The sequence below is a fragment of the Netta rufina genome, assembly GCF_964035555.1.
Source record: "Netta rufina genome assembly, chromosome: 4".
NCBI classification, from domain to species: Eukaryota; Metazoa; Chordata; class Aves; order Anseriformes; family Anatidae; genus Netta; species Netta rufina.
In genome coordinates, this window is record NC_140127.1 from 47,954,527 (window position 1) to 47,980,911 (window position 26,385).

At 39.5% G+C, this 26,385-nt stretch overlaps 1 protein-coding gene across 1 annotated transcript in view; it reads left to right on the plus strand.

The window, feature by feature from the left end:
- Positions 1 to 26,385, plus strand: part of DLC1 (DLC1 Rho GTPase activating protein) — a gene marked incomplete at its 5' end in the record, with an annotated part of 213,844 nt that overhangs the window by 23,373 nt on the left and 164,086 nt on the right. Inside the window, 2 exons of the mRNA XM_084285868.1 lie at positions 20,525 to 20,674; positions 23,346 to 23,486. Of these exons, the coding sequence (XP_084141994.1) occupies positions 20,525 to 20,674; positions 23,346 to 23,486 (291 nt within the window). The remainder of the gene's footprint in view (positions 1 to 20,524; positions 20,675 to 23,345; positions 23,487 to 26,385) is intronic.

Sequence of the window (26,385 nt, forward strand, 5' to 3'; positions counted from 1 at the left end):
TTACAATGCAGCTTGTTCATTGTTAGTAACATCCTGCTTGAGTGTTTATAGTGGTGTGTTCATCCAGTTAAAATCCACCAGAAGTATATTGCCGAGATCATAGCAAGGTGCTGATTGACAATACTGTTGTTTTTTTTCCAGTCTGGAGCAAGTTTGAATTTCTTATTCTTTCCTTTCAGATCCTTCTCTTTCCTTATACACAGTGATAATGAGTTTTCCTTTCCTGTGTTCTTTTTTACATCTCATACTAGCTAAATTGTTGGTCAGAGTTTTTTACATTTTCATTCAGAAAGTCTTTTCAATGTCAATCTTATTGCAACTATAGAATGCTTCAAAACTTTATGTTTAGTTTAAAAGTTGTCTGTGTCATGTTCTGAGATTTTGTGATACCTATAGCCACAATTAATAGAATTCTCCAGTTAATGAAATTTTATCTTCTAGATTCAGGTGGGAAAAAAAAAATAAATAAATAAAAATTGAAAGCATACTACAATTAAATCATTAAAAAATATTTGCAATTTTTAAGAGTGAAATTATATTCACACCAATAATGCTTCTTTAAATGTGATCCAAATTTGTTAAACATTAGTTAAAGCATGTGATTTAACGCTAGCTCTATCATTTTTGTCTGTTTTACCCTACCTCCTTTTTGAGAAAACTCTTCAACTTAAAATTCCAATTTCACAGAGCCACAGATGGAATAAATAATAAATTTGCATCCATTTTTTTCCTATACATGTGTGTATATATACTATGTATGCAGGTATACATTCATATACATATATATTAATCTCCTGCATCACTGTTATCATATTTACTATGTAGATACATTGAGTCTCAGGATTTAGCGCCAACTTCATCTACCACTCAGACTTCCAAGCTCTTGACTATAGGTTACGGGGCCCTTTGTGGATGCACACACTGACACAGGCTGACTGACTGAACTTGAATTAAGCAGCATGTCATTTCTGAGAGATAAGCACGTCTCCCCTTCTGTTCCTGCAAGGCAGCAGCTGCAGAGGGAAGCTATCAGTCATCAGATCACCAAAACAGAGATGTGCAGGTGCATAATTGCGCTTCAGGCTAGGCTGGGTGGCAGGAGTTCACCTCTCAGCTGGCACCAGCACAGAGCACAATGTTTTTCCTTCCTCCTGATCTAGACCATCAGAGCTGAGCACTGATGCCATTACCTGCTAAACTCCGAATGGAATTCACAGAAACAAAAAGGAAAATGCTGCAGATGCAGCCCAGCCTCAGCCGGACTCAAGGCCAGCTATTGCATTGCTAGTTACCTCTTCATTGGCTGTGGAGGTCCACATTCCATCTCAGGCTGTCATTTACTGTTTATTACTGCCTTGATCTTCAGTGTAAACACAGCCTGTAGATAAATGTGTTGAGAATTCAGATATGACAATTGCTCAGTAATCTGTCATGTCAATATTTCTAATGATTTTTTTTTTTTTGGAACAGCTTATTTCTTACTGTACAAGAAAATCTAGAAGTAGATAAAAATGCAGGGGAGAACGATAAAATCTAGACCTGGTTTTCCATCTAATACCCGGGCATGCAATTTGAGAATACAGTATTTTTGCTCTTGCTGATAGAGGAAGCAAAAATCCTCAGCCAGTGCTGGCGTAAGTCACACAATGCCCATCATGGCTGAGTTATGAAATGACATGAAAGAAAACTATATAGTGATATCCTAGTAGAATACTGTTGGAGCTGAACTTTCTCTTCAGTTGCAATAATTTTGGGGTGTTTTTAAAATGAATGTACAGTGCTATTTAGTTACTAATCTATTTCTCTTACTTCCTAAAGGAGATTAGTTATCATATAATAGCAATTAGTTTATGGATGGGCTTGGTCCCAGGGTATGACTGGATGGTATGACAAGGGTATGACAAGTACTGGAGGGTATGACAAGTATTTTGTGTAAGGCTGTATACAATACAGCAATACATATCCAACAACAGTACTAACACTAAGTTGAAATACAGTAAAGTGGTAAATCATTGAGCAAAATGCTTAGCTGCATTCAGTAATAGTAACTATACTTTCTGCCTAATCTTGCTTTACTAGTGATTTTAGTAGATAATAGTTAACTTAGTTTCCACCAAGTAATGGAGAAAATAAGGAGAACCTTAACAATTGAATCACAGAATCACAGAATCACAGAATCACAGAATTTCTAGGTTGGAAGAGACCTCAAGGTCATCGAGTCCAACCTCCAACCTAACGCTAACAGCCCTCCACTAAACCATATCCCTAAGCTCTACATCTAAACGTCTTTTGAAGACTTCCAGGGATGGTGACTCCACCACTTCCCTGGGCAGCCTGTTCCAATGTCTAACAACCCTTTCAGTGAAGAAATTCTTCCTAACATCTAACCTAAAACTCCCCTGGCTCAACTTAAGCCCATTCCCCCTCGTCCTGTCACCAGGCATGTGGGAGAACAGGCCAACCCCCACCTCGCTACAGCCTCCCTTGAGGTACCTATAGAGAGCGATAAGGTCACCCCTGAGCCTCCTCTTCTCCAGGCTGAACAAGCCCAGCTCCCTCAGCCGCTCCTCGTAGGACTTGTTCTCCAGGCCCCTCACCAGCTTCGTCGCCCTTCTCTGCACCCGCTCAAGCACCTCGATGTCCTTCTTGTAGCGAGGGGCCCAAAACTGAACACAGTACTCGAGGTGCGGCCTCACCAGAGCTGAGTACAGGGGGACGATCACCTCCCTCGCCCTGCTGGTCACGCTGTTCCTGATACAAGCCAGGATGCCGTTGGCCTTCTTGGCCACCTGAGCACACTGCTGGCTCATATTCAGCTGACTATCCACCATCACTCCCAGGTCCTTCTCTGCCTGGCAGCTCTCCAACCATTCCTCTCCCAGTCTGTAGCTCTGCTTGGGGTTATTGCGCCCCAGGTGCAGGACCCGGCACTTGGCTTTGTTGAACTTCATGCAGTTGACCTCAGCCCATCGGTGCAGCCTATCCAGATCCTCCTGCAGAGCTTTCCTACCCTCGAGCAGATCGACACACGCACCTAACTTGGTGTCATCTGCGAACTTACTGAGGGTGCACTCAATGCCCTCGTCCAGATCATCAATGAAGATATTAAAGAGGACCGGCCCCAGCACCGAGCCCTGGGGGACGCCACTAGTGACTGGCCTCCAACTGGACTTGGCTCCATTCACCACGACTCTTTGGGCCCGGCTATCCAGCCAGTTTCTAACCCAGCGAAGCGTGCGCCAGTCCAAGCCAAGAGCAGCCAGTTTCTTGAGGAGAATGCTGTGGGAGACGGTGTCAAAAGCCTTGCTGAAGTCAAGGTAGACCACATCCACAGCCTTTCCCTCATCTACCCAGCGCGTCACTCTGTCATAGAAGGAGATCAGGTTCGTCAGGCATGACCTGCCTTTCATAAAGCCATGCTGACTGGGCCTGATCGCCTGCTTCCCCTGCAATTGCTGCATGATGACTCTCAGGAGGATCTGCTCCATGAGCTTTCCTGGCACTGAGGTCAAACTGACAGGCCTGTAGTTTCCCGGGTCTGCCCTCCAGCCCTTCTTGTAGATGGGCGTCACGTTTGCTAGCCGCCAGTCGATTGGAACCTCCCCTGATAGCCAGGACTGTTGATAAATGATGGAAAGTGGCTTGGCCAGCTCCTCTGCCAGTTCCCTCAGTACCCTTGGGTGGATCCCATCCGGCCCCATCGACTTGTGCACATCTAAGTGCCGTAGCAGGTCACCAACCAGTTCTTCATGGATAATGAGGGCCACATCCTGCTCCCCATCGCCTTCCACCAGCTCAGGGTACTGAGTATCCAGAGAACATCCGGTATTGCCGCTAAAGACTGGGGCAAAGAAGGCATTGAGCACCTCCGCCTTTTCCTCATCTCTTGTAACTAAGTTTCCCCCCGCATCCAGTAAAGGATGGAGATTCTCCTTAGTCCTCCTTTTTGTGTTGATGTATTTATAGAAACGTTTTTTGTTATCTTTAACGGCAGTAGCCAGATTGAGCTCCAGATGAGCTTTGGCCTTCCTAATTTTGTCCCTGCACAGCCTCGCTACTTCTTTAAAGTCCTCCTTAGTGGCCTGCCCACTTTTCCAAAGCTTATAAACCCTCTTTTTCCTCCTAAGATCAAGCCACAATTCTCTGTTGAGCCAGGCCGGTCTTCTTCCCCGCCAGCTCGTCTTTGGGCACGTGGGGACAGACCGTTCCTGCGCCATTAAGACTTCCCTCTTGAAGAGCGCCCAGCCTTCCTGGACCCCTCTGCCCTTCAGAACCACCTCCCAAGGGACTCCACCAACCAGTGTCCTGAGCAGCTCAAAGTCAGCCCTTCGAAAGTCCAATACAGCGGTTGAAAGGGACTTCAACCGCTGGTTGGAAGGGACTTCAGGAGGTCCTTTGTCTAGCCTTCTGCTCAAACAGGGCTAGTTGCAATGTTGCCAGGTTGCTCAAGACTTTGCCCACTTGGGTCTTGAAAACCTCTAAGGATGTGCAGCCTCTCTGGGTGACCTGTTCCACTGCTGGACTCTCCTAGGTAAAAGTTTTTCACTTATATACACTCTGATCCTCTCTTGTTTCTACATTTGTACCTTTGCACTTGTGTCATAGCCTCGTGCACCTTTGGGAAAGTGATGGCTCCATCCTCATCAGTTCTGAGGGCTGCGGTGAGGGTGCCCTGAGGCCTTGCAGCGCTGAGGCTTAGGCCTACGCCATCTTGTGGCCACAGAGGGCAGGGAGCAGAAGGCAGAGGGCTGGGGAGCAATTGCTGCCTGCTAATCCCACAGCCCACAAAATTAGCCATCTTTCTGACAAGCATTCATATCACCTGCCTCTTGTTAACCATGGTAATTGATGACTGTTTACTGCCTGGAGGTTTCAGTGTGCTGCCAGTAGGTTTCGCCTCACAAATGCTGGGAGGTGAAATGGCTTCCAAATGACTTTTAGTTGCTTCACAACAGAATGATGCCCTGAGAATACCGGGCCCTTCAGCATACTGGGCCTTTCTCTTGCTAGTGATGAACTTTTACTACGGGTGAAGCCTATGTAGAAGGTAAAGGGTTTTGCAAGTTGCTTATCAGCAGGAGAGTCTAGGAGAAGCTAAAGAGAGATGTGAGAGTGGCCATAGATGGGAAAAAAAGCAGTTCCTGTCATTGCAGAGTAGTGGAGAAAGATTTGGCCTAAATGAGAGACTAGGGGGACTATCATACAAGGGGGAAGAAAAAAAAAAAAAAGTCTGTCACAAAGAGTGATAATTGGCAAAAATAAGAATTAATGAGTTCAAGCTAAAGAAAGATTGTGATTTCACTTTAGAACTGGTTTTTTAGTGCTGAGGAGGGTAGCACTGGAATAAAACCTCCTTTGCTTGGGGCCTTAGTGGTGGTTTGTAAGAGGAGCTGAAGGACCATCTGTCAAATATGACAGAGCTGTCATGAGAGGGAGACAGATCACATTGCATTTCAAGATCTCTTCGAGTTGTATTTTTAATAGATTTATGACTTTCTATTGTTAGCTCATTAATAGTGTATATAAATGTGTGATGTTTGCTATTGTATAGTAATGCAGTTGGAATCCATTTTGTTGATGGTTTCAGATAAGAATGATCAGTAGACTTGGGAAGCTGAACTTGCTGTTGAAAAAGCAATGAATGCTTAAAGCTAAGTTAACAAAATATACTCATTTAAATGTTTATGGGAAATTGCTTTTTTTAGGAAATTGCTCCCATCATGGGGAGAATCTTTAGGTGTGGAGTTTGGATAGAAATGTTAAAGGAAAATGAGTATCTGAAGTGGATTACAGTGAAAAATCTAAGAAAAAAAAGCTTTCAAGTGGTAAATAAATTCAGAAAGGTAGCTACAGAAGAATGAGGCTTTCAAAGTAACTTTGTCTTCTGTTTGTGTGTTACATTGGCTGTGTCCTTTGATGTGAATGGATAGCCCACCCTAGGGGCTACTTTACAGGCTAGTGTATGTGTCTGAGCGAGCCCTCAATGCCATGCACTGTGCACAGATTAGTCCCATTAAGAAACATTTTATAGCTAGAATAATTTCAGTGTGCGTAAACATATTTCAAAGGCATACATGAAATAGCTGAATATATTATAAAGGAAAGCTGAATAACTTGTCTGAACCACAGACTTTTACAAAATTCCAGTCAACCACTTACCACATGATCAGACACTTAGCTTTGAATTTCAGACAACAATATGCAGACGACAGATGATATTAAGTGGTGTCTGAGGTAAACAAAGTTTTTTTGGTTCCTTTTACCCAATATGGGACATTATCAGCCCCGCAGAAGCAATCTTGTAATTGCTGTAGAATTTCAAAGAAGCTGACTTGACTGCAGCATCTTGGCTATTTGATACAGGAAATATCTTAGCTGTAAAATACAGAGCGGGCCATATAAAGGATGATCCAGCTTCCTTTGATTCTGTAATTTCTCAAAACCTCTGATTGCTATTTATTACAATTTTCTAAGAATTCAGAGTTAACGAGAGAGCATGCGCTATAAAGGCTTTCAGAGCTATCTAGGATCTCCTCATGTGGCTGAAAAGAAAAAAATATTCCCTTGATTGACAGTTTCCACTCCCCACATATTTGTTCTCAGTCACAGTTTGGGGAGATTGATTTACGTATGACTTGGCTTTCATGTAGTTAACTTTACAGGGATGAAATTAAAATCTGATTTTGGAATCTTTTTGTTGAAATGGCTTTGCTGAAGTGAGATCTGAATACTTAAGGTTGTTGAGTATTAACCCAGACCTGAACTCTAAATTTGTTTCAGTCTTATTTGGAAATAGAAATTTTATCATTCTTTGAGACTAAGATTTTTACCTACACCCACTCAGTCACCAAAAACAGTTCTTACAAATAAAAATGTGCTGCAGGTTATGACACAAAACTACCCTTAGTTCAACTCTTACTGTGCAGAAGTAATTTAATAAGAAAGTAATTGTCAGTGGGACAATCTAATTTTCACGTGGGAAAGAATGAGTTCTTTTCCAAGAAAACAAGGCACTTAGAATCTTTTCACTGAATATAAAATATTAGCAATAGATTTTCTCATGCTATCTTATTCTCCTACAGGCTTGTGACAAAAAAAAAAAAAAAAAAAAAAAAAAAAAGTATCTCTGGCATTTCATCAGCTATGTATACTGGCAAAACTAAAGAAGGATGCATGTGTGAATTGAGGGGCAGGGTACAGAAACTGACTGCTCTTTTTTTTTTTTTTTTTTTTTTTTTTTTGACAGTACTCTCTTTCAAACTCTCCCCAGCTATTCTAGAAATGTTGAGATTCCCCTAAGTTCTTTGTGGTAGTGTCCTGAAGAAAAACATTGGAGAAACCCTCAGACTCTTCAATGCCTGTAAAGTCAGAGTAACTTCTTCCTTAAAAATAAGGTTACACTTATGTGGTCACTTAGCACCAACATAAATTCAAGCTGTTGGAAGAAATAAAAAATCAGTGCTGCTTTTTGTCCCGCCTTTTTGGCCTGCACTGATGTTTGCATGGTTACAGAGATCCTTCCATGCTGGGGAACTGATCTTGCTCAGCAATGCCCCTTTCTCAGGGACTGTGTTCAGCTGGATCCCTGCTGGCTCTCTACTGGAGACTCGTGCTGGCAAAAGGGAGGTGAGGGGTGGCCAGGGAGAGAAGACAAGGGAACTGTAACTAATAGTAAAACTGAATTTTGGAAAAATTGAAGCAATTATGGCCTATATCAGATCATGGTTCAGATATCCATTTTATACAACCAAGTTTGGGCAGAGCTATAAACAGAACAAAGTTACTAAACAAGTTTGTCCTCATCACAGTGATATATATGAATCTTGAAATACTAAATTCTTACTAATATCATGTAAGATAAACGTTAAGGCAAAAGTGTATTTTAAATTATTGACTACTGTAAGGTATAACAGTGGATTTACTATATAATAGTAAACATCCATTAGAGTTTGTCTTCATACTGAAAAGAATCTTTGAAAGGTGTAGTGGGTTTACGTGGCAAGGTTTTGGTAGCAGGGGGCTATAGGGGTGGTTTCTGTGAGAAAGATCTAGAAGCTGCCCCATGTTTGGGAAGGGCCCCATTGTTTTCCAGATCCGAGCCAATAAGCGATGTTGTTTTTCGCCTCTGTGAGAGCATATTTAAGACAGGGAAAAAACGCTGCGCCACACAGCAGCCGGGAGTGAGGAACAGCCTTGCGCCAAGGTCAGTGTAGAAGGAGGGGGAGAGGTGCTCCAGGCGCCGGAGCAGAAGTCCCCTGCGGCCTGTGGTGAGGACCATGGTGAAGCAGGATGTCCCCCTGCAGCCCATGGAGTACCACGGTGGAGCAGGGTTCCACGCTGCAGCCCGTGGAGGAGACCACGGTGGAGCAGGTGGCCCTGCACCGACGGAGGCTGCCGCCTGTGGAAGACCCCTGCCGGAGCAGATTCCGGGCCGGACCTGTAGCCCGTGGAGAGGAGCCCACGCAGGAGCAGGTGACCCGGCAGGAGCTGCTGCCCGTAGGGGAGCCAGGTTGGAGCAGTTTTCTCCTGAGGGATGGACCCCGTGGTACGGACCCATATCTGGGGCAGTTCTGGAAGAGCTGCTGCCTGTGGGAAGCCCACGCCGGATCAGTTCATCAAGGACTGCATCCCGTGGGTGGGACCCCACAGCACAGGGGACGAGAGTGACCGAGAAGGAGCGGCAGAGAAGAAGTGCTGTAGACTGACCATAACCCCCATTCCCCGTTCCCCTGCGCCGCTCGGGGGGAGGAGGTGGAAGAGGGTGGATGGGGGGGGAAGGTGCTTTTGGTTTTTTTTCTTTGTTTTCTCACTTCTCTCGCTTGTTAGTTGTAGGCAATAAATCTTACTATCTCCTTATGCCGAGTCTGTTTTGCCCGTTACAATAATTATTGCGTGATTTTCTCGTCCTTATCTCAATCCTTGAGCCCTTTTCACATATTTTCTCCCCATTCCTCTTTGAGGAGGGGGAGTGAGAGAGCGGCTGTGGTGGAGCTCGGCTGCCCACGCGAGCGGAACCACGACAGTCTTTTTTGGCGCCCAACGTGGGGCTCGAGGAATTTGAGATAAGGATGATAGTTAGTAGAAGTAACGGGCAAAAATATGTGCAGGATGATTGTTAGGAATGTACAAGTTGTGCAGAATTTAAGAAAGCAGTAACTGTGATATGTTAGTGTGGTGAAGGGACGAGGGGTGGTGTGTGTGTAAAATGTCCACCTTGTCGGTGCTGTGATGATGTTATGTTTATTTTGGTGTGGTGAATTCTCTTTTTCGTTTTGATTTAAGTGAATTTTGTGAAGGTTGTTGTGATAATTGTAAAGTAAGAGTATGTTGTGAGTAGTCTTAAATATGCTTTTAACAGAGGCGAGGGGTGGAATGTAGTGGGTTTACGTGGCAAGGTTTTGGTAGCAGGGGGCTATAGGGGTGGTTTCTGTGAGAAAGATCTAGAAGCTGCCCCATGTTTGGGAAGGGCCCCATTGTTTTCCAGATCCGAGCCAATAAGCGATGTTGTTTTTCGCCTCTGTGAGAGCATATTTAAGACAGGGAAAAAACGCTGCGCCACACAGCAGCCGGGAGTGAGGAACAGCCTTGCGCCAAGGTCAGTGTAGAAGGAGGGGGAGAGGTGCTCCAGGCGCCGGAGCAGAAGTCCCCTGCGGCCTGTGGTGAGGACCATGGTGAAGCAGGATGTCCCCCTGCAGCCCATGGAGTACCACGGTGGAGCAGGGTTCCACGCTGCAGCCCGTGGAGGAGACCACGGTGGAGCAGGTGGCCCTGCACCGACGGAGGCTGCCGCCTGTGGAAGACCCCTGCCGGAGCAGATTCCGGGCCGGACCTGTAGCCCGTGGAGAGGAGCCCACGCAGGAGCAGGTGACCCGGCAGGAGCTGCTGCCCGTAGGGGAGCCAGGTTGGAGCAGTTTTCTCCTGAGGGATGGACCCCGTGGTACGGACCCATATCTGGGGCAGTTCTGGAAGAGCTGCTGCCTGTGGGAAGCCCACGCCGGATCAGTTCATCAAGGACTGCATCCCGTGGGTGGGACCCCACAGCACAGGGGACGAGAGTGACCGAGAAGGAGCGGCAGAGAAGAAGTGCTGTAGACTGACCATAACCCCCATTCCCCGTTCCCCTGCGCCGCTCGGGGGGAGGAGGTGGAAGAGGGTGGATGGGGGGGGAAGGTGCTTTTGGTTTTTTTTCTTTGTTTTCTCACTTCTCTCGCTTGTTAGTTGTAGGCAATAAATCTTACTATCTCCTTATGCCGAGTCTGTTTTGCCCGTTACAATAATTATTGCGTGATTTTCTCGTCCTTATCTCAATCCTTGAGCCCTTTTCACATATTTTCTCCCCATTCCTCTTTGAGGAGGGGGAGTGAGAGAGCGGCTGTGGTGGAGCTCGGCTGCCCACGCGAGCGGAACCACGACAAAAGGAAGAAATGAGCAGTGTATGAAATCCATGGAGCAGTACAGCCATCTCATTGCTAGAGTCAAAATCAAGTGCACTTGTATAGTCTTAGGATCAGTCTAAATATAGTAAATATAGAGAAGCTGAGCAGAACACATGGAGTAACTTAAAAGCACTGGTCTTGCAGCAGCATGGGGAGGCAAAACTGAAAGGCAAGCAAGTAGATCTTTGAGTTTGGCGGCTTTCAAAGTGTTTGACCGCAACTCTTCCCATTTTTGAACATAGTCCTTAATTGTATGAAGAGACAATTTTGGAGATGCATGTGCAATGTAAATACTCTCATTGTTACAACGGTATTATGGGACTTCACATTGGTTAAGCCCTGCAGTAAAAAGGTCATTCAGTTTTATAAATGTTATCTCAATAGACCGATAACCAAATCAATTGTGTCATGCAAATCACAGGCAACCATAGGTAGCATTCTGAGAATCTATTCCACTGTTTTTATTGCAGAGAACAAATTGTCTCAGAAAGAAACAGTTCTGTTTTGAAGTTCAGTGTATCTAAGTGAGTTCAGTCTTACTAGAAAAGAGTTTAAATTCTCAGCTTCCCCCCTCTGTTTGTCACAAAATGCTTGCAGTAGAAAAATATGACTGATACAGCTTCTGGAACTTTGTTCCCTTGTCCCTATATCTGCAATAAGTGTAAGAAAATCTTTAAACAGTTCTTTCAGGTCACTTGCATGACTTTCAAAATCTTCAGTCGGTGCATTTTTTCTGATGAAATAAACCAGAAGTAACACCAAAATATTTCAAAAAGATTTCCAGACGGTGCCCTTTGCTTATAAGGGTGGTCTGTGCAAAAACATAGTAACAGTGTAGGGAAAGTTTTGTTTATTGCAAAGCTTCTGTGATGTTTGCCCTTCTACATTTGCACAAAATAACTCCACTCTGGCATTTTTTTTGTTGTTTTCTTTAATTTCTGTTGATCTTCAGAGCTCCACTTTAGTGCTACTGAATAACACAACTAAGAGGTGCAGAATAGTGCAACGAACTTATATATACTTTTGCCCATCTTGGTGACTGGGCAAAAAGACTGTAAGTAGGTCTTGTCACAGCACATGTAGAACATCCCACATCACATCACCCCTTTCAACCTGTAACCTTAAACTTCTTGTTTTAATAGGGTTAGCATTTTAACCATCTAAGGCACTTTTATTTCTCACCTGGAAGAAGTTAAGAGTGGTTTATGGAGTTTGATTCTTTTGTGATGCTGTGATACTTTCCTCACTGTACAAATTAAGTCCATCCTGCAGCAGAGCAGATTAACTGGTGACTCATTTAAAATAGGAATCATGCACTTGGTTTCACGCTTATCCTGCTGTCTTTTCAGACATAGAGTTGCCTGGACTCCCTGAGAGCCACTGTGGTCAATACATACCTGTTGATATTGTATAACTTTCTGTACAAGACTCTAGCTCTTCTGTCAATAGTGATTCCTCAAACTCAGTCTTTCCATACCCTCAGCTCTGAAGTTCCTTTTTTTCTTTGTTCTTTCTTTACAAAGGTCTCCATGATCTCTCCCAGAATACTGAGCATGGTATTCTTTGCTGGATGTACCTTATCTTAGTTTTCCTTGATTCCCTTTCTCTCTTAATGGCCTTCTCCAGATACGAGAGGGATCACAAACTGTTTGTATTTGGTGGACAGACCTAGTGAATTTCCCACGTAAATTGCTAACTTGAGCAAGATTACAGAAAAGAGAATGATAAATACAGATTCTTCTGTCTCTATCTAGATATCTAAATAAATGACTGGATTCTCAGAAGCCTAAGCACTGGACTCATTTCAGTGAGCTGCAGGTTATTACAAAATGTTCCTACATTTTGTCATTCAAGATATACAAATTCTCAGGCAAATCTTGGTGATGAGCTAGTGCAATCTAGTTTTTTTAATAGTCTCTCCAGGTAAATATTTGTAATATTTGTTTCTATATTTAGAAAAGAATGCCAAATTTAAACCTATCATCAATGTACAAAGTTTCTTTGCTTTGCAAATCAGAGTGTATGCATGTGTGTGTGTTTATGTGACTGTGTATACAAAGAAATATAAATAGACCCCCTAGAAGAGCAATATAAAACTAAAATAAAAAGCAGAAACAGTTAAATATTTATATTTTTAACCCCCAAAATTACAAAAAATGTGAATGATGACTTGAAATTCTTCAAGCTAAGCCCTCGTGTGGCAAAACTTACAAGATTAAGTAACTAGATAAACCTGCTCCCTTCATCTGATAATTTGTTATAGTTTTTGTATAACAGTACATTTTTCCATAGTGCCTTCTAGTTTTGCATAAGCATTTTTCTCAAAAGAAATGCAAATATAGTGAATATTCTGCAGGCTCTTAAGTTACCAGAACTTCATACACTGAGTAGAAACTCATCTCCCTACACACACACACACGCGCACACAAAGGGGGGGGGGGGGGGGGGGGAGATCGATTAAGATATTGATAGCAAGTGGGTCGTGTTATATTTGTTTGTTCTTTTTAATATATATATTTTTTTCATTTACTGAAATTGCATTCATATTAATGAACAGATAACTTATCTAAGAAACTGAGTTGATGGTGCAACCCATATTCTCGGAACTCTTATCATGGTTAGCATGATAACCATCTAAGGTGCTTCTATTTCTCACCTGGAAAAACTCAGAATGTAATGTGATTTTATGTTTTTTAATACTTATTTCTGTCTTAAGCTTGATCCAAAGCCCATTGCAATTAGTGGAAAGAATAACATTAATTTCAGAAGACTGAAAGTCTTCTGAACTATAATTCAGTACTATAATTGCAATATCTTCAGGTATTGTGGTATAGTGTCACTAACAAACTTCATATAAGTATTACCTGGTTTCATAATATTTTAATTGTTAAATTGAAGGACAAACTTGGTGTTATATTCATACCTCTTCCCCTGTATTCTTTGAACTGTCTTCAGTGCAGTGTAAAGCTGAAAGTATTGGGTTCACTGTCTGTTCATAAGTAATTTCTTATGTCGAGGTTTAGGCACCATCTATGCCTCAAAGATGTTCCATCAAAACTAAAACAGTATCAACCTAAACAGTGTCAATGTATTCTATAAGAAAAGAAAGTTTCATTGCACATAGTAGTCAAGACCTATTTTGGCTGAGTCTGTATTTTGCTTCTAATAAACACCTGTATTAAATTTTACAGTCAGTTTAGGTATATTCACTTGAATTCAGTTCATCATTATGAGGAACAAATTAAAAAACATACTTAATATCAAGAGATGTCAGAATTTGCTATTTTCTTTTGGAAGTGATCAACATTTTTTGAATACCAGTGGGCCTTTTTTTTCTTTTCTTTATTTTTAAATTGTGCTTATACCCACAGCATTAAGCAGGGTGTTCAGTTTGTCCACCTCCTACTCCCTCCCCCCCCCCCCATGCACACACACTTTTTCCTTGAAATATTTAAAATTGCTATTTAATCTTATTACATAGTTTGTGAGAAAAAGAACAAACTGTAGAAATGGGTGTAAGTCCTCATTAAGTCTTTGCATTTCAAATAGTAAAATTCTGGTATAACATTTTAAAAACATTATAAAACAGTATAAACAATCATAATAGATAAACCTGGAGATTCACAATGATTTGTGATTAATTTACTTAAATATTCTCACATGCTGTTCCTTGTAGTTGATATAATTTAGAGTTTGGACCATGCACAGTCTCATAGATCTGATTCCTAATTCATTTGATTCCACTAGATATGAAGACCCATATTAATGATCATTGGCATCAATTCTTGATTTACCTGAACTATTTAGTTTGATAAATCAAAGAAAAATAAGTGTAAATAATATCCCAAAGACCAGAACAGGTTTCCTGAAGGACAAACTCTTCCTCTGATTTAACTGCAAAAACAAGACAGTTCTCCTCCTATCAATCTACAAAATAGGTGTGTAACATATGAATGCACAAACATGTTTGTTTGTTTGTAAAACATACTTGAACTACAGATATGTATCCAAGCAAAATTTCATAATGTCAGTGACTCTGGTTTAATTTCTGACAATTAAAATGAAGTCACTATTTTGCCTTGTGGTATGACCCTGCTCAATTTACAGCATTATATGAAAGCAGTAAGATGTTCACTGAAGTGTTTTGTTGTTGACTTTGCACAGAATGACCAAAACAGAGGTGTTTTGCAATATCAAGAATGCAGCATCTGTCATCTATCACTCGCAAGGTTCTATATAATCGCAACATTTTTCCAGTCTGATAATAAGTGCTCAGATTTCTGTCATAATATTCTCCACAAAGCACAAGTCTTTCCCCTTGTAGCAAGCAGAAGTGGGGTGCAGTAAAGGTAAAAATTTGTCTTTTGCTTAGTTTGTCAGTCATAGCCAAGATGACTCAGAATACGTATAGTGCCAATTTACAAAATACGAAGAAGAAGGAAATCAGAAAGTAACTGAGTATTGTTTATACTGGAAACAGCATGATTAGTGATTTTTTGTTTTCACTATATTTTTTTCACCCATTGAAGACAGATAATGCTCATGTTGTGCTCTATACCCTTATGAGATTTGATTTTGGCAAATTTTCATAGTCATAACGCTGACATGATCCTAAATCAGGAATGACTACTGGGAGTTCAATGTCATCAGACCAGCTACTGTAAGCAAGTGTAACTGCAAAGAAAGAGGGCTGGATTTCATCCTCTATTTTTGTTTGTTTGTTTGTTTTTTGTAAACACTATTTTTAAAATCTTATACTTTAGATTATTTGTTAGTTAAACTTAAAACTGGTTGTTAATTTTGGGTTTGATTTATCTTCTGTTGATTACCTGAATTAGCTCCACCAATTATTCTTTTCCATTACTATTGCAGGAGAATACATATAATGTTAACGCAGTAATGACAGCCTGTGTAGTCTGTGTTTTCCATTCCAGTAACTACCCATGGTAATATGACGTTAGCTAGAGACTGACCCTGCTTGACTTAGTTGTACAATGCAGAGCAGTTGTATTTCAAGAGCAACCACTTCATGCATAACTGCTGAATGCAGTCTCTGATGGGTTTACACGTTCAAGTAATAATATTCCTTGGATTATTCTGTCACAAGATTTTTGAGTGACTTTCCATTTCATCAATAGTGAATTGCTGAATTTCACTGTTAAAATAACACCTCTGCAAGGTGGTTTATTTGGCCAACATGAAACATGGAGAACTACATTCAAATCTGTCTCAACCAATATAGAGTACAGCCTACAGGCTGAGTGTGTGTTTAGGCAAAAATATCTGTAGAAAGGAAGTTACTAGGCTTTTCTTTAGATTAAATTAGTTTAGAACATGAAAGATGGCAAGTTTATGCAGTGGAAATCAGGTGAAATTCAGGAGACCTTATCTGTGAAGAGCACACAGGTTTGAAAGATCTTGGGAAAGGCTGGGGAAGTGGAGAAGCTTCACCTCACTTCTAGTCCTGAAATCTTTGAGTTCCTGGGATTTTCCAGCTTGGGTAGATTTGGATTTTATGTTCTATATAATTTTTCAGTGCTTTTGCCTCTCTTCTTAGAGAGTACAGCACTATTGCTGAAGGAAGGAGCCATTTATTTTTGTCTGGAACTGTAAACAACATGCATTTTATTAAAAGGATGTGTCTTTCAGAGGTAGACTTTTGGATGCTATTGTATTTATTAACTTTCTTTTCCAGAAGGATATTGTTGTGAAAGTCACAATTTCTACATTATACAGAAATCAAGTGCCTCTGAAGTCTTCACTTCTGCAAACATAACTCATTTATAAGTTTAATGGGAATTAAAAGGTGCATGTTATGGAGGGAACTGTAAACCAGTGCTACAGAATACATTATGTTTGGAAATATTTAGTCAGCTATTTAAATTTCTTATGAGAAGAATCAGAAAAAAGTTACTTTCCCCAAAATGTGTGTGAATGTGTGTTGACATCTGCATGCATGAGCACACCTGTGCATGTGTACATCAGTGTATGTTTATGTTATTTGTTCCATTTTCAGTCTATTCTAAATATTTGTTCAAAATATGATTTACAATAGTAACCTTACTGTGATCTTTGCTGGTGTCTTGGACTTGTGTCTTGTGTCAAAAAGGGATGGATTACTTTAGTTTTCTCATTGTGTTTTAATAATTTCCACTCAGAACACTCCCCTAATATAACAAAGAATAGGACTCCAACATGGAACTGTAAAGTATGAATGTGAAATTTAGAGAAAGATAACATTTTTAGGTAGCTTTTGAAGCCTGTGACCTGAACACTGCAGTGCAGAAGGACTAAAATTACACCTTGGCTGTCTCTTTTGTTTCTGAGTAGGTTACGATCATCATATTGTACTGATGACATGCATATAAAAGTTGCAATCTTAAATTAAAAAAAAAAAGAGGTATTTTTTATATTTAGAAATACTCTATGTCAGTTGCTGTCTATCCATGAAACATTCAAAATCAAAAACATAACATTTTGCACAAAGAACTTTATATGCAGAGATTGCCAGGTGTTAGTGCAGAGTGTCATTGCTGTAGTGACACCTATTAAACAACCTCCGTTTGCAAATATAAGCACAAAGGAGCTTGGTAGCCAAAAGACAAACAAACATTTGAAGACATAGGAGTACTTAGGGGGAAAAAAATAGGGTTATTCTTTTCAAAGACAATGTAAACTCCAAAATGGCAAAGCGTCTAAAAAGAGGCTGAATCTCATCTGTAGCCACATTTCCCAAAATATTTTCATTGCATTAGCATTGTATGCTGATGCTAGTAACAGGGCTTGTGAAATGTTTTCCTTGTAAAAATGTTTGGATTTCTTTTATTATGAACTTAACTCTGGGGATGAAATACTTAATTTAGGAGTAATTCTAGCTTCTTTCATTCTGGGAATGACTACAATATGTTCTAAATATATGAATACATTCAAATTCAACTAACTCCTTTTTCACAGCAGGGAGGATACAAATTGAAAGAACTATTGCTTTTTCCAGTTTGTGACCTAAAGAGATTCCTCATTTTGTGCAGATGTTGAAAATAAAATCTCCAGACAAGTTTCAAGTTTAACCTACCCTGTACGTTCATCACACATTCTTTAACTGCCCAGTACAAATGCCTGAAGGCAGAAATTAAGGTTGTAAGGGTCATTTTCAAACAAGCACCTTCTAATACTTAAGTTCTGATTTCATAATGCTAAAGGTAGAATTTCTGTTTAATTCTATAAATGTCATTTATATGATTGTATACTAATTTGGAAAGTAACTCAGAAGGAATATGTGAGAGACTGGATGCAAAGGAAATACTATGTTTTCAAATGAAAACAGATGAATTGCTAATGTCTTGCTGGCTTTAGATCATATCACACTTTGGTAATAAAATCTCAGAATATACACACAAGGGAGATACAGAAAAGACAAATAGGCTATAAAGCTCTTGGAAATTTATTAAATAATATCAAGGCTAAAAATGTCTAAACATAAATTAATCTCCTAATATTTATTTAGTCTGTTGTATTGAGTCTCCAACTCAAGATTATCCTACTTTTATTTGTATATGTTATTTTTGGTATAATTTTTTAGGCTTATATGTACACAATTTAATAGCAACATGGCCAAACAGAAGGAGATAATTGTGATATTCAGTAAAATGTGAAAACAGAAGCTATAGTTAAAATGTTAAAACTTCTCATGACAAGGTTGATATCAACAGCAGTCAAAACCACAAACCATTGCTAGGACTACTGAGCAGAATAGCTGAATGCCATACTGATAATATTATTGTTTCCAAAAGAGGTGCTAGCTTGCAAAGCCAGCCGGTTGTGTCAAGCCTGAATATCACTTTGAGCAATATTTTGCCACCTCTTCATTTCAGCAGATTCTTTTCTAGCATTCTCAATCTGCTACATGCAGAGCAAGCTTATAGTTTGTTTGGCAGGAAGAGTTGAACAATTTGCTCGGAGAAAACTCCATTTGCATTTTTTCATTTTATTTTTCTTCATGTAAAATACCTACTATTTCTGCAATCTGGAAAAACAAAACAAAGCAAAACAAAACAAAAACATCCATTCACCACCACTCACTTTGAATCACCATCCCTGGGAGTGTTCAAGGAAAGGTTGGACGTGGTGCTTAGGGACGTGGTTTAGTGAGTGACATGGGTGCTAGGGTGATATTTGGACCAGATGATCTTGGAGGTCTTTTCCAACCTTAATGATTCTATGTTGGGGGCCATGTGAAAGGCTAGTTTTATTAGCAGCAACTGGTTCTCTCTAGATTGTGACTTTGCTGTGCACGCTTTACAACAAAGGCAAACTGGCTACCATATCACCCAGCATGGGGAATATAAATCCACAGCACAGAGGATCCCCTCTGTTTCGTTAGCAGGCTCTGCTGTGCGTTCTGCACCTGTGTGGATTAGATGAAGTAACTGTTCTGACTATTATAAACTTTGAACATCGATTTCAGATCAGTTAAAACGATGATGCATGGGGTTTCAATGAAACATTTGGGACATTGTGTTTTCATTTTGAAAGAAAGTGAAATTTAAACCAAGTCACTGATTGCTACGTCATTTTGAGGTAATGTTCTCACAGGATCATTCTAAACTCAGTTCGGGTTCATCAGAATGTCCTGCAAACACGTAAGCTTTTTCAGCAACCCAGTCCAAAATATCATGTTCTAATGAAAAATGAAATGCAGTCTTCTAGGGTTTGGCCTTTGCTATGACCATTACACATAACTCTGCTATGGACTAAGAGTTTTGTATTTCTGCTTTTCTAAGATTTGGTTAAGTAACATTTGGTCAACTCTGTCTTCACATATAGTCCATGTTTTATAAAACTGTTTTACCCATACTGTTCCTTTAATTCTAACTGGAGACATTTAATTCATGTTTAGCAAAGTCTTTGAAGCAGTCTATAAAAAACGGCTATCAGTTTTATTACAGCTAACTAAATGGAGAAATCTCTGTATATTGGGAAAATAGTTTAGTAACTATAAGAATGGGCTAATTTAGGCATTTATATTCCCTACTTCTGGGACACAATGAAGCAATTATAACATCTTTGTTTCCTTTTCTTAGGAAGGATTTGTAAAAATATTATTTCAAGTGAGTTAATAGAACTTGCCATTTTCTAATTTCCTACTGTGGAAATCCATACAGGAACCAGTGGAGGTTTTCATATTCCTGAATTTTGAGGCAGGCTAGCTGGCTAACTTTTGTGATAACACTCTATGTAAAAGAAAAAGCCAGGGAGGAACTCCTTGAGAACATTATTTACTCCATCTAATTGAAGACCTTGCTTTCCATCTAATTGAAGACCTTGCTTTGAGTTGCCCTTTTGAAGATTGTTTTTGTCTCCATTTGCTACAAATGGAGCACAGGAAAATAAACTGTGTAAACTAGACATTCAAAGATGTCGTTTTAACATCCCTCATCCCTCTCCCCAGTCAAAGTATCTACTATGCGGTGTTTTCTATAGAGGTAATGTATCTTGACTGTATCAAGAATTTCAAACCAAAAAAAAAAAAAAAAAAAAAAAAGAAAATTCAACAGAGTTCAGCAAAAAACTACAAAGCATAGTTATGCTGATGTGCTCCAGAAGGATAGCTGCAGTTATCCACTGCCAGGCAATGATTTCTTTGAACTTCCTTCTCTCCCATTTCAATCGTATATTAACCATTATAATTTGAATTTGTACAAACAATTTAATTAACTTGGGGTGAAATGTTGGAGTAAAGTTTAGAATCTGTAACTCTTTATAGAGTATGTGTACTAAGGAAATGGCAATGATGTCTTTGTATCAAACAAGGAGGCGATTTTTTATATTTAATTTCTGTTATGTATATTAAATGTTAATATAAAATGTTTTTCAGCAGTAAATCAATTCTTAGTGAATTGGTGATACAATTTTCCCTGTGATGATACTCTTTTCCCTGGCTAAAAAATAGAGAGTTTTCTTATTACTATTTAAAGTATTTTCATGCTAAATTAAGAAACAGGTTTATTTATTCTTTTCAAGTAATAGGCATTTTATTCTTTTCAAGTAATATCACTTGGGATTTAGCAATTGTATGTTTTGTTCCTTAGGAAATAACAGAAGATCGGGATCGACCACGACTGGATTCAATGGTGCTGTTAATTATGAAACTGGACCAGCTGGATCAGGATATTGAAAATGCTCTCAGTGCAGGCTCTTCTCCATCCAGCACCCCAACATACAAACGGAGGCATATACCTGTGAGCTTAATCTTTCTTATTGTTCTAAGTAAAATCTCTTTTTACTTCACTTTCTTTTTTTTATTATTTCTTTATTATTTCATTCCTCACATTTATCAGCCCCTTGGTTTCAGAACTAAAGCTCTGTTTGTAAAGAATTTGTCTCGTGTTTTTGTTTGTACATGTTTTGAAGGCAGTGGTAGTGGCATCCATTATTTCCTTTTTGGCATCCTTTTGTAAATGAGCACTTCAGAGGTTCCCCAGATGAAAGAAAAGGAGGTCATCAAATATCTAGCTCTTTTACTATCACTTACTGTAAACACAGAGTCATCACCGAGCCAGGATCACACCAGTCTCAGAGCATATGTATACATGTAATTTGACATTAAATTAGATCTGAAAGAAAACAAGAGCTACAGGTCTTGCTTTTCCGCCAGTGAGAAGGTCCAGGAAATTTTTGGCAGAGACACACTTATGAAATCCTCTGTCATTTCAAAAAAAGATTCTGGTCATGCACTTTAATTAGTTTAATTTGTTTAATTATTTGATTTATTTAAATGAGAGAATTTCTTGCTGAGAGTACTCAAAAGGGAGATTACACAGGTCACAAATGTGATTGATGTATTCCTTTTTTCTGAAAAATGTTTACATGTGTAACTGTGAAGAACATGAAATGACTGACCCAAGGTGTTCTCATGCAAGCTTCCTGTTAATTTTACCCATATGTGTTGCAGCTGTTTTTCAATTTAAGAAACCTGAGAAATACTGCCCCAAAATGTCTTGGCTAACATTCAGGTTGTTTGTTTTTGTTGGTGGTATTTTGTTTTAAATTATGAGGGATTTTTCCAATTAAAACCAGACTTAATTATTGCTATGTAGTCTAGTAAGTGGTCTGTAGGTGAGAAAAGATGTATTTACGTTTCAGTGGGTTTGGTCAGCTGAATATTAAATAATATATCATTTTATAGGATGCAACATAATTACACTTTTAATAGTTAAGCATTTTCCTTCTGGATTTCAGTGTACTCACAGTATCTGCTTGGGCACTGATGAGAGGGGAAGGCTATAATACAATGGTAATGTCTTTTCTCCATATCTCACCAATGACTGCCAGCATTTTAGCTAATTTCTTATAGCAATATAGGGAGTTGGGGCAATCTATATGAGTTAGCCTGCAGTATAATCAGGGCCGGTACCTGTTTCCATGCTGGAAAACAGTCCCCATGAAGAAGGACAGCTTGTAACAAATATGGCATATATGGTGTGTGTGTGTGTATGTATGTATATGTATACATATATATATACATGTATATATATGTATACATATATATATGTATATATATGTGTGTATATATATATATATACACACACAGATTTTTTAGGAAATTTTGAACCTTTGAGTAGTATGAATCAGAAGAGTAAAAGGTCTGGTCTTCAGAGCACTTGTGCATTGTGTTCGGTCTCATTAATGCATATTTGAATATGATACAAAATTGTGGGTATTAGGACAGGCAGCATGGTTCTGCACGAAGGCAGTACATCTCCACTGAACTGGAGTTTCTAAGACCAGCTGTTCCCAAACTGTCTTCTGCAGAGGCATTTCTGTGGCTCTGCTACATTTCCCAGTGCTTCATGTTGCAGAGGATGCACTGGCAGGAACAGACTGCCTTGAATGCATAGTCCCACCTAGAGCACAGCCTTGTTTCTAGTTAATAACCCTTTCCACCCTTTCCAGAAAATAGCACACTTAGGTACTTGGTGCAGAGGCACCTGTCTAATTGGCAGTTCAGGACAAAACCCCTGAGATATCTCCACCCCATATTTCAGCTATTCTAGGAAGATGGTATTAGGAAACTGAGGCTTTATCTGCAGAGTTGGATGGAGTTAATAGTTCAGGTTTTTCTGCATGCACTGTATTCACAGGCTGCACCTCAGCTAATAATCCTGACAGTATATGGCTGGTCCTACACATAGCTAGCTCTTTGCCAGATATGTGTCACAATTTATCTGCAAGTAATATAATCCCCTACCCTCACTCTATGCAGTAAATCAACCACATGCTATATTTTTACTTCCTCAAAAATAAAATGTCCTATATTTCTTCTTTTTATTCTCAAATAAGGAATGTAACCAGTGTCATTAAAAGTAAGGGCATTCCAACCAGAAATAACATTTGGCTGATAAGTGTTTGCTGATTCCAAAAAACGAGGGAGCTGTACCTCTGAATTGTATAAACTGCTGCGTGGTGATGTCATTTCAGCTGTGTAATGGTTTACAGATGTTCACAGAGTTTGCAGTGCTGCCAGAGACAGAAGGTGGGAGCACACAGGAAATGCTGAACATCAGAGAAAAATGTCAGACTTCGCCAGCCCTGAACTGATTTTTCTTACCCTGCATTCTACTATTTAGGGGAATTATAGCTTTGATGTTAGTGGTGATTTATAATTTCGTAACAGCAGCTAATGTAAACCACCACATTGAAAAGGAAAGCAAGAGAATGTGTAGGTGATGGAAAAGAAAAAGGGGAATTACAGAGAAGAATAAGGGGAATATAGAGAATTAGGCATATGAATTTGAGTGATCCTATTTAAACATTTCTGTTATTTAGAAGATGTAGATTTTTGTTTGATATTCATATTTACTGAAAAGACTTGCAACTTTTTTTTTTTTTTTTTTTTTTTTTTTTTATCAGGATGTTGAATCTGGTTCTGAGAGTGGAGTGGATGTTGCTTCAGTAAGTCACTCACAAACAAACTTATCTCCTAACATTCAGACTCCTGACCCAGCATCATCCTGTTCAGCAGCCAGTTCTGGAGCTAAACCAAAGGCTGGGGTGAGTATAAAGATTGTGTTTTAACATCAGTCATGATACTTGGTTGGAAATGAAATAGTTATTTTATACTAATCACTATTTTGATTGTACAGAAGTAAGTGTGTGACATGGAAAAATACAGACGAGTAATACTACTTGTGTCAAGGTGCTTTTTGAGTGGCAAAGTATCCTTAGGCAAAGTTTGACATTTAGAAACACTATTGTAGGGAGATGATTATAAGCTAAGTTTTTATGTGGGAAAATAGATTAATGGAGCTATTCCATTTTACTTTGGAAGATAATGTTTCCTGAAGTGGTGTCACTTGGAACAGTTCCTAAATCTCTTGGAGGATGCAGCCAGTGAAAAAGACAGTTGAACCACAGCCTGATTTATGATGCCTAAACCCGGTCATCCTAGTCATCTTGAAAGGCTAAACCATTGTGTACTGAAAGCAGAGGTATTACACTACTGAAGGGGGAATGTCATTCTAAGGACAAATTTGGCAAGCAGCTTCACACATTTGGCATCAAAGGGAAGCGTCTGAGCATGCAGACCCTTTCCTGCAGGTGCCAGTACACACAGCAGCGATACATTTCCTGAGACACAAGCCTGAGAGCTCAGAGATGGCAAAGAGCTTTTGTCAAGCTGTTAAAAAAGCTAAAGTGCCTTTTTGTAAAGACTGGTGCCAGCCTTGAGCAATGAGTTCAAAAGGAAGCATTCCTTATTATGCAGGTCCTCCAGGTGTCATTTCCACATTTGCAGTGAAATTCTTGTAAGCAGACAACGGGGCTGCTGTGCATACTCTTTCTGTACATAGCTGATGCACGTTCAGTGTTACACCACTGACTTTTGGGAAACAGATTGCTCAAGCAACCTGCTGTATGGTGTTCTCTTCAGATTGGAGGCGATGAAGCTCTCAGCCTTCTATATCCATTCATACCTATCAGGAGCATGATCCTACCTTTTGCTGCCACTGTCCATCTACTGAAGAATCCATAACACTTCAGCCATCAGTGTGCACAGAAAAGCCTGAATGTTGAAGAAACTCCTGACATACTTTCTGTTTCCACTTGCACTTGCTCTTTAAGCTCCCTCAAAAAGCAGAGAAATCTAAACTTTTCCAAACTTTGGCTGAGAAGTCTTAGCATAATGACTGCTCCATCTGTTCAATTCTACCAGTGCTGGTAACTGGACCAGCAGAAAATCTGGGATAAAATATTAAAATATAAAGTGTGGTTAGCATAAATATATATGTTTATAACAAGTTTATAAAAAGTAAAATAGAGAAAACCTGTCACTTACTGTACTGCAATAATAGCAATTTAATTAATGCCTTTGACTGAGGCAGTAACAAAAGTTCTAATAAACATTTACATTTAGGATTGTTCACTTGTACAAAAATAAATTCACTTGTAATTTATCATCAGTGCATAACTATAGCAAATAGAGAGGTCTGCACTCTGTCACTGCATACAAAGAAGCACAAATTCTCAAATAAGTACATACGTTATGCTGGAAGGTGATATACCATTTTGCCACATCCTGAGAAGAGTGAAGACACTCTCTGAGGTATTAAACATCCCTTTTTAAATTTGGGTTTCTCTGTTAATATTTGGGGAACTCTTACCGCCTGGCTTTACAGAGGTGTGGGTCACTTCCTTTGGAGTTAGACAGTATGTGTTAATTCACCTTTAATAAGTATTTATTCCTTGACTTTCACTGTGCTGGATATATCTTGCTGAATGCATTTGGAAATAATGTTCTACAATATACTTTTTACTGTATGTTTAATATATGTGATTCTGAAGAGATCCTTTTTTTCTTACTTTGTAGAGTAAATTTTGAATATTCAAAAAGAAAAAAATCTCTGCTATTTTGTGGGTTGTACAGCTACAATCCAGAGTCTGCTTTTATTAACATTGATATGTTAATGAATATTAATGAATGTTAGTGAATCCAAATTTCCTCCAAACAACTTTTTTTCCTGAAGTTTTGCATGCTGCAATTTACCACACTCTATAGTGGGATTTGGGGGTGGGCTTTTCTTACTAAGTGTTTTCAGACAAAGGCCATATTTTCATTTTTATCACAGTGGGTTTGATAAGTACAAAAAAATCTGTCATTCTTACTTGAGCGTAGCTCTCCTACAAACTGGGAAAAACAAGGTCCTCTCAGATATCTTTTAAAATCATCCTCAGTCCTTACCCTTGTACGTCTCTAGCCCCGCTGTTCATCTGGTTCATCTACATGGCTAGATAGCCTGATGCTTGGTGCTGGACTATGATTCCACCCCATACCTGTAGAAAAGAAGTTCTCGTACTCTTCTGGTCGTGTTTAGCACAGGGCTCTACACAGAATGAGTTTTTTTAAAAGAGTGTGGTGAATGGCATTGCCATGAAACACTGCCCAGAACAGACATCAGGGATGCCAGTGATTTCCATGTAGAAATCACCCATGAAAACCCTTAAAGTTGCTATAGTTTCCTTTATTATTTTTTTCTTTTTTGTCAGAGTAACTGGTCTAGGAATAGGATTATTCTGCTGTGCAAACTCAGCAAGCTACTTTTTAATCCTAGTGGATTGTTTCAATGGTTTTACTTCCTTTTTGCTGCAAACAACTGCAGATCTTCAAGGACTCCAGATGCTTAGTCTCCAAGGACAACTTATTTTGTTGTGTTTATTAATAATATGTAAACAAGAGTGCAACTGCAATTAGTTATGTTATGGAATGATATGTGGTATTTTTAAACAAACTACAGCAAACTCTTGACTGCATGAAAAGCAGAAAGTACAATTAAAACAAGGCATCTTGTGCAGACTGTGGGTGTTGAGGGTGGGAATAATAAGGCAGGAATGGTTCAAATCTAGTCCTTGCTGAATAACTCGGAAAACATATTAACTTCACAAGACCTTATCTTTC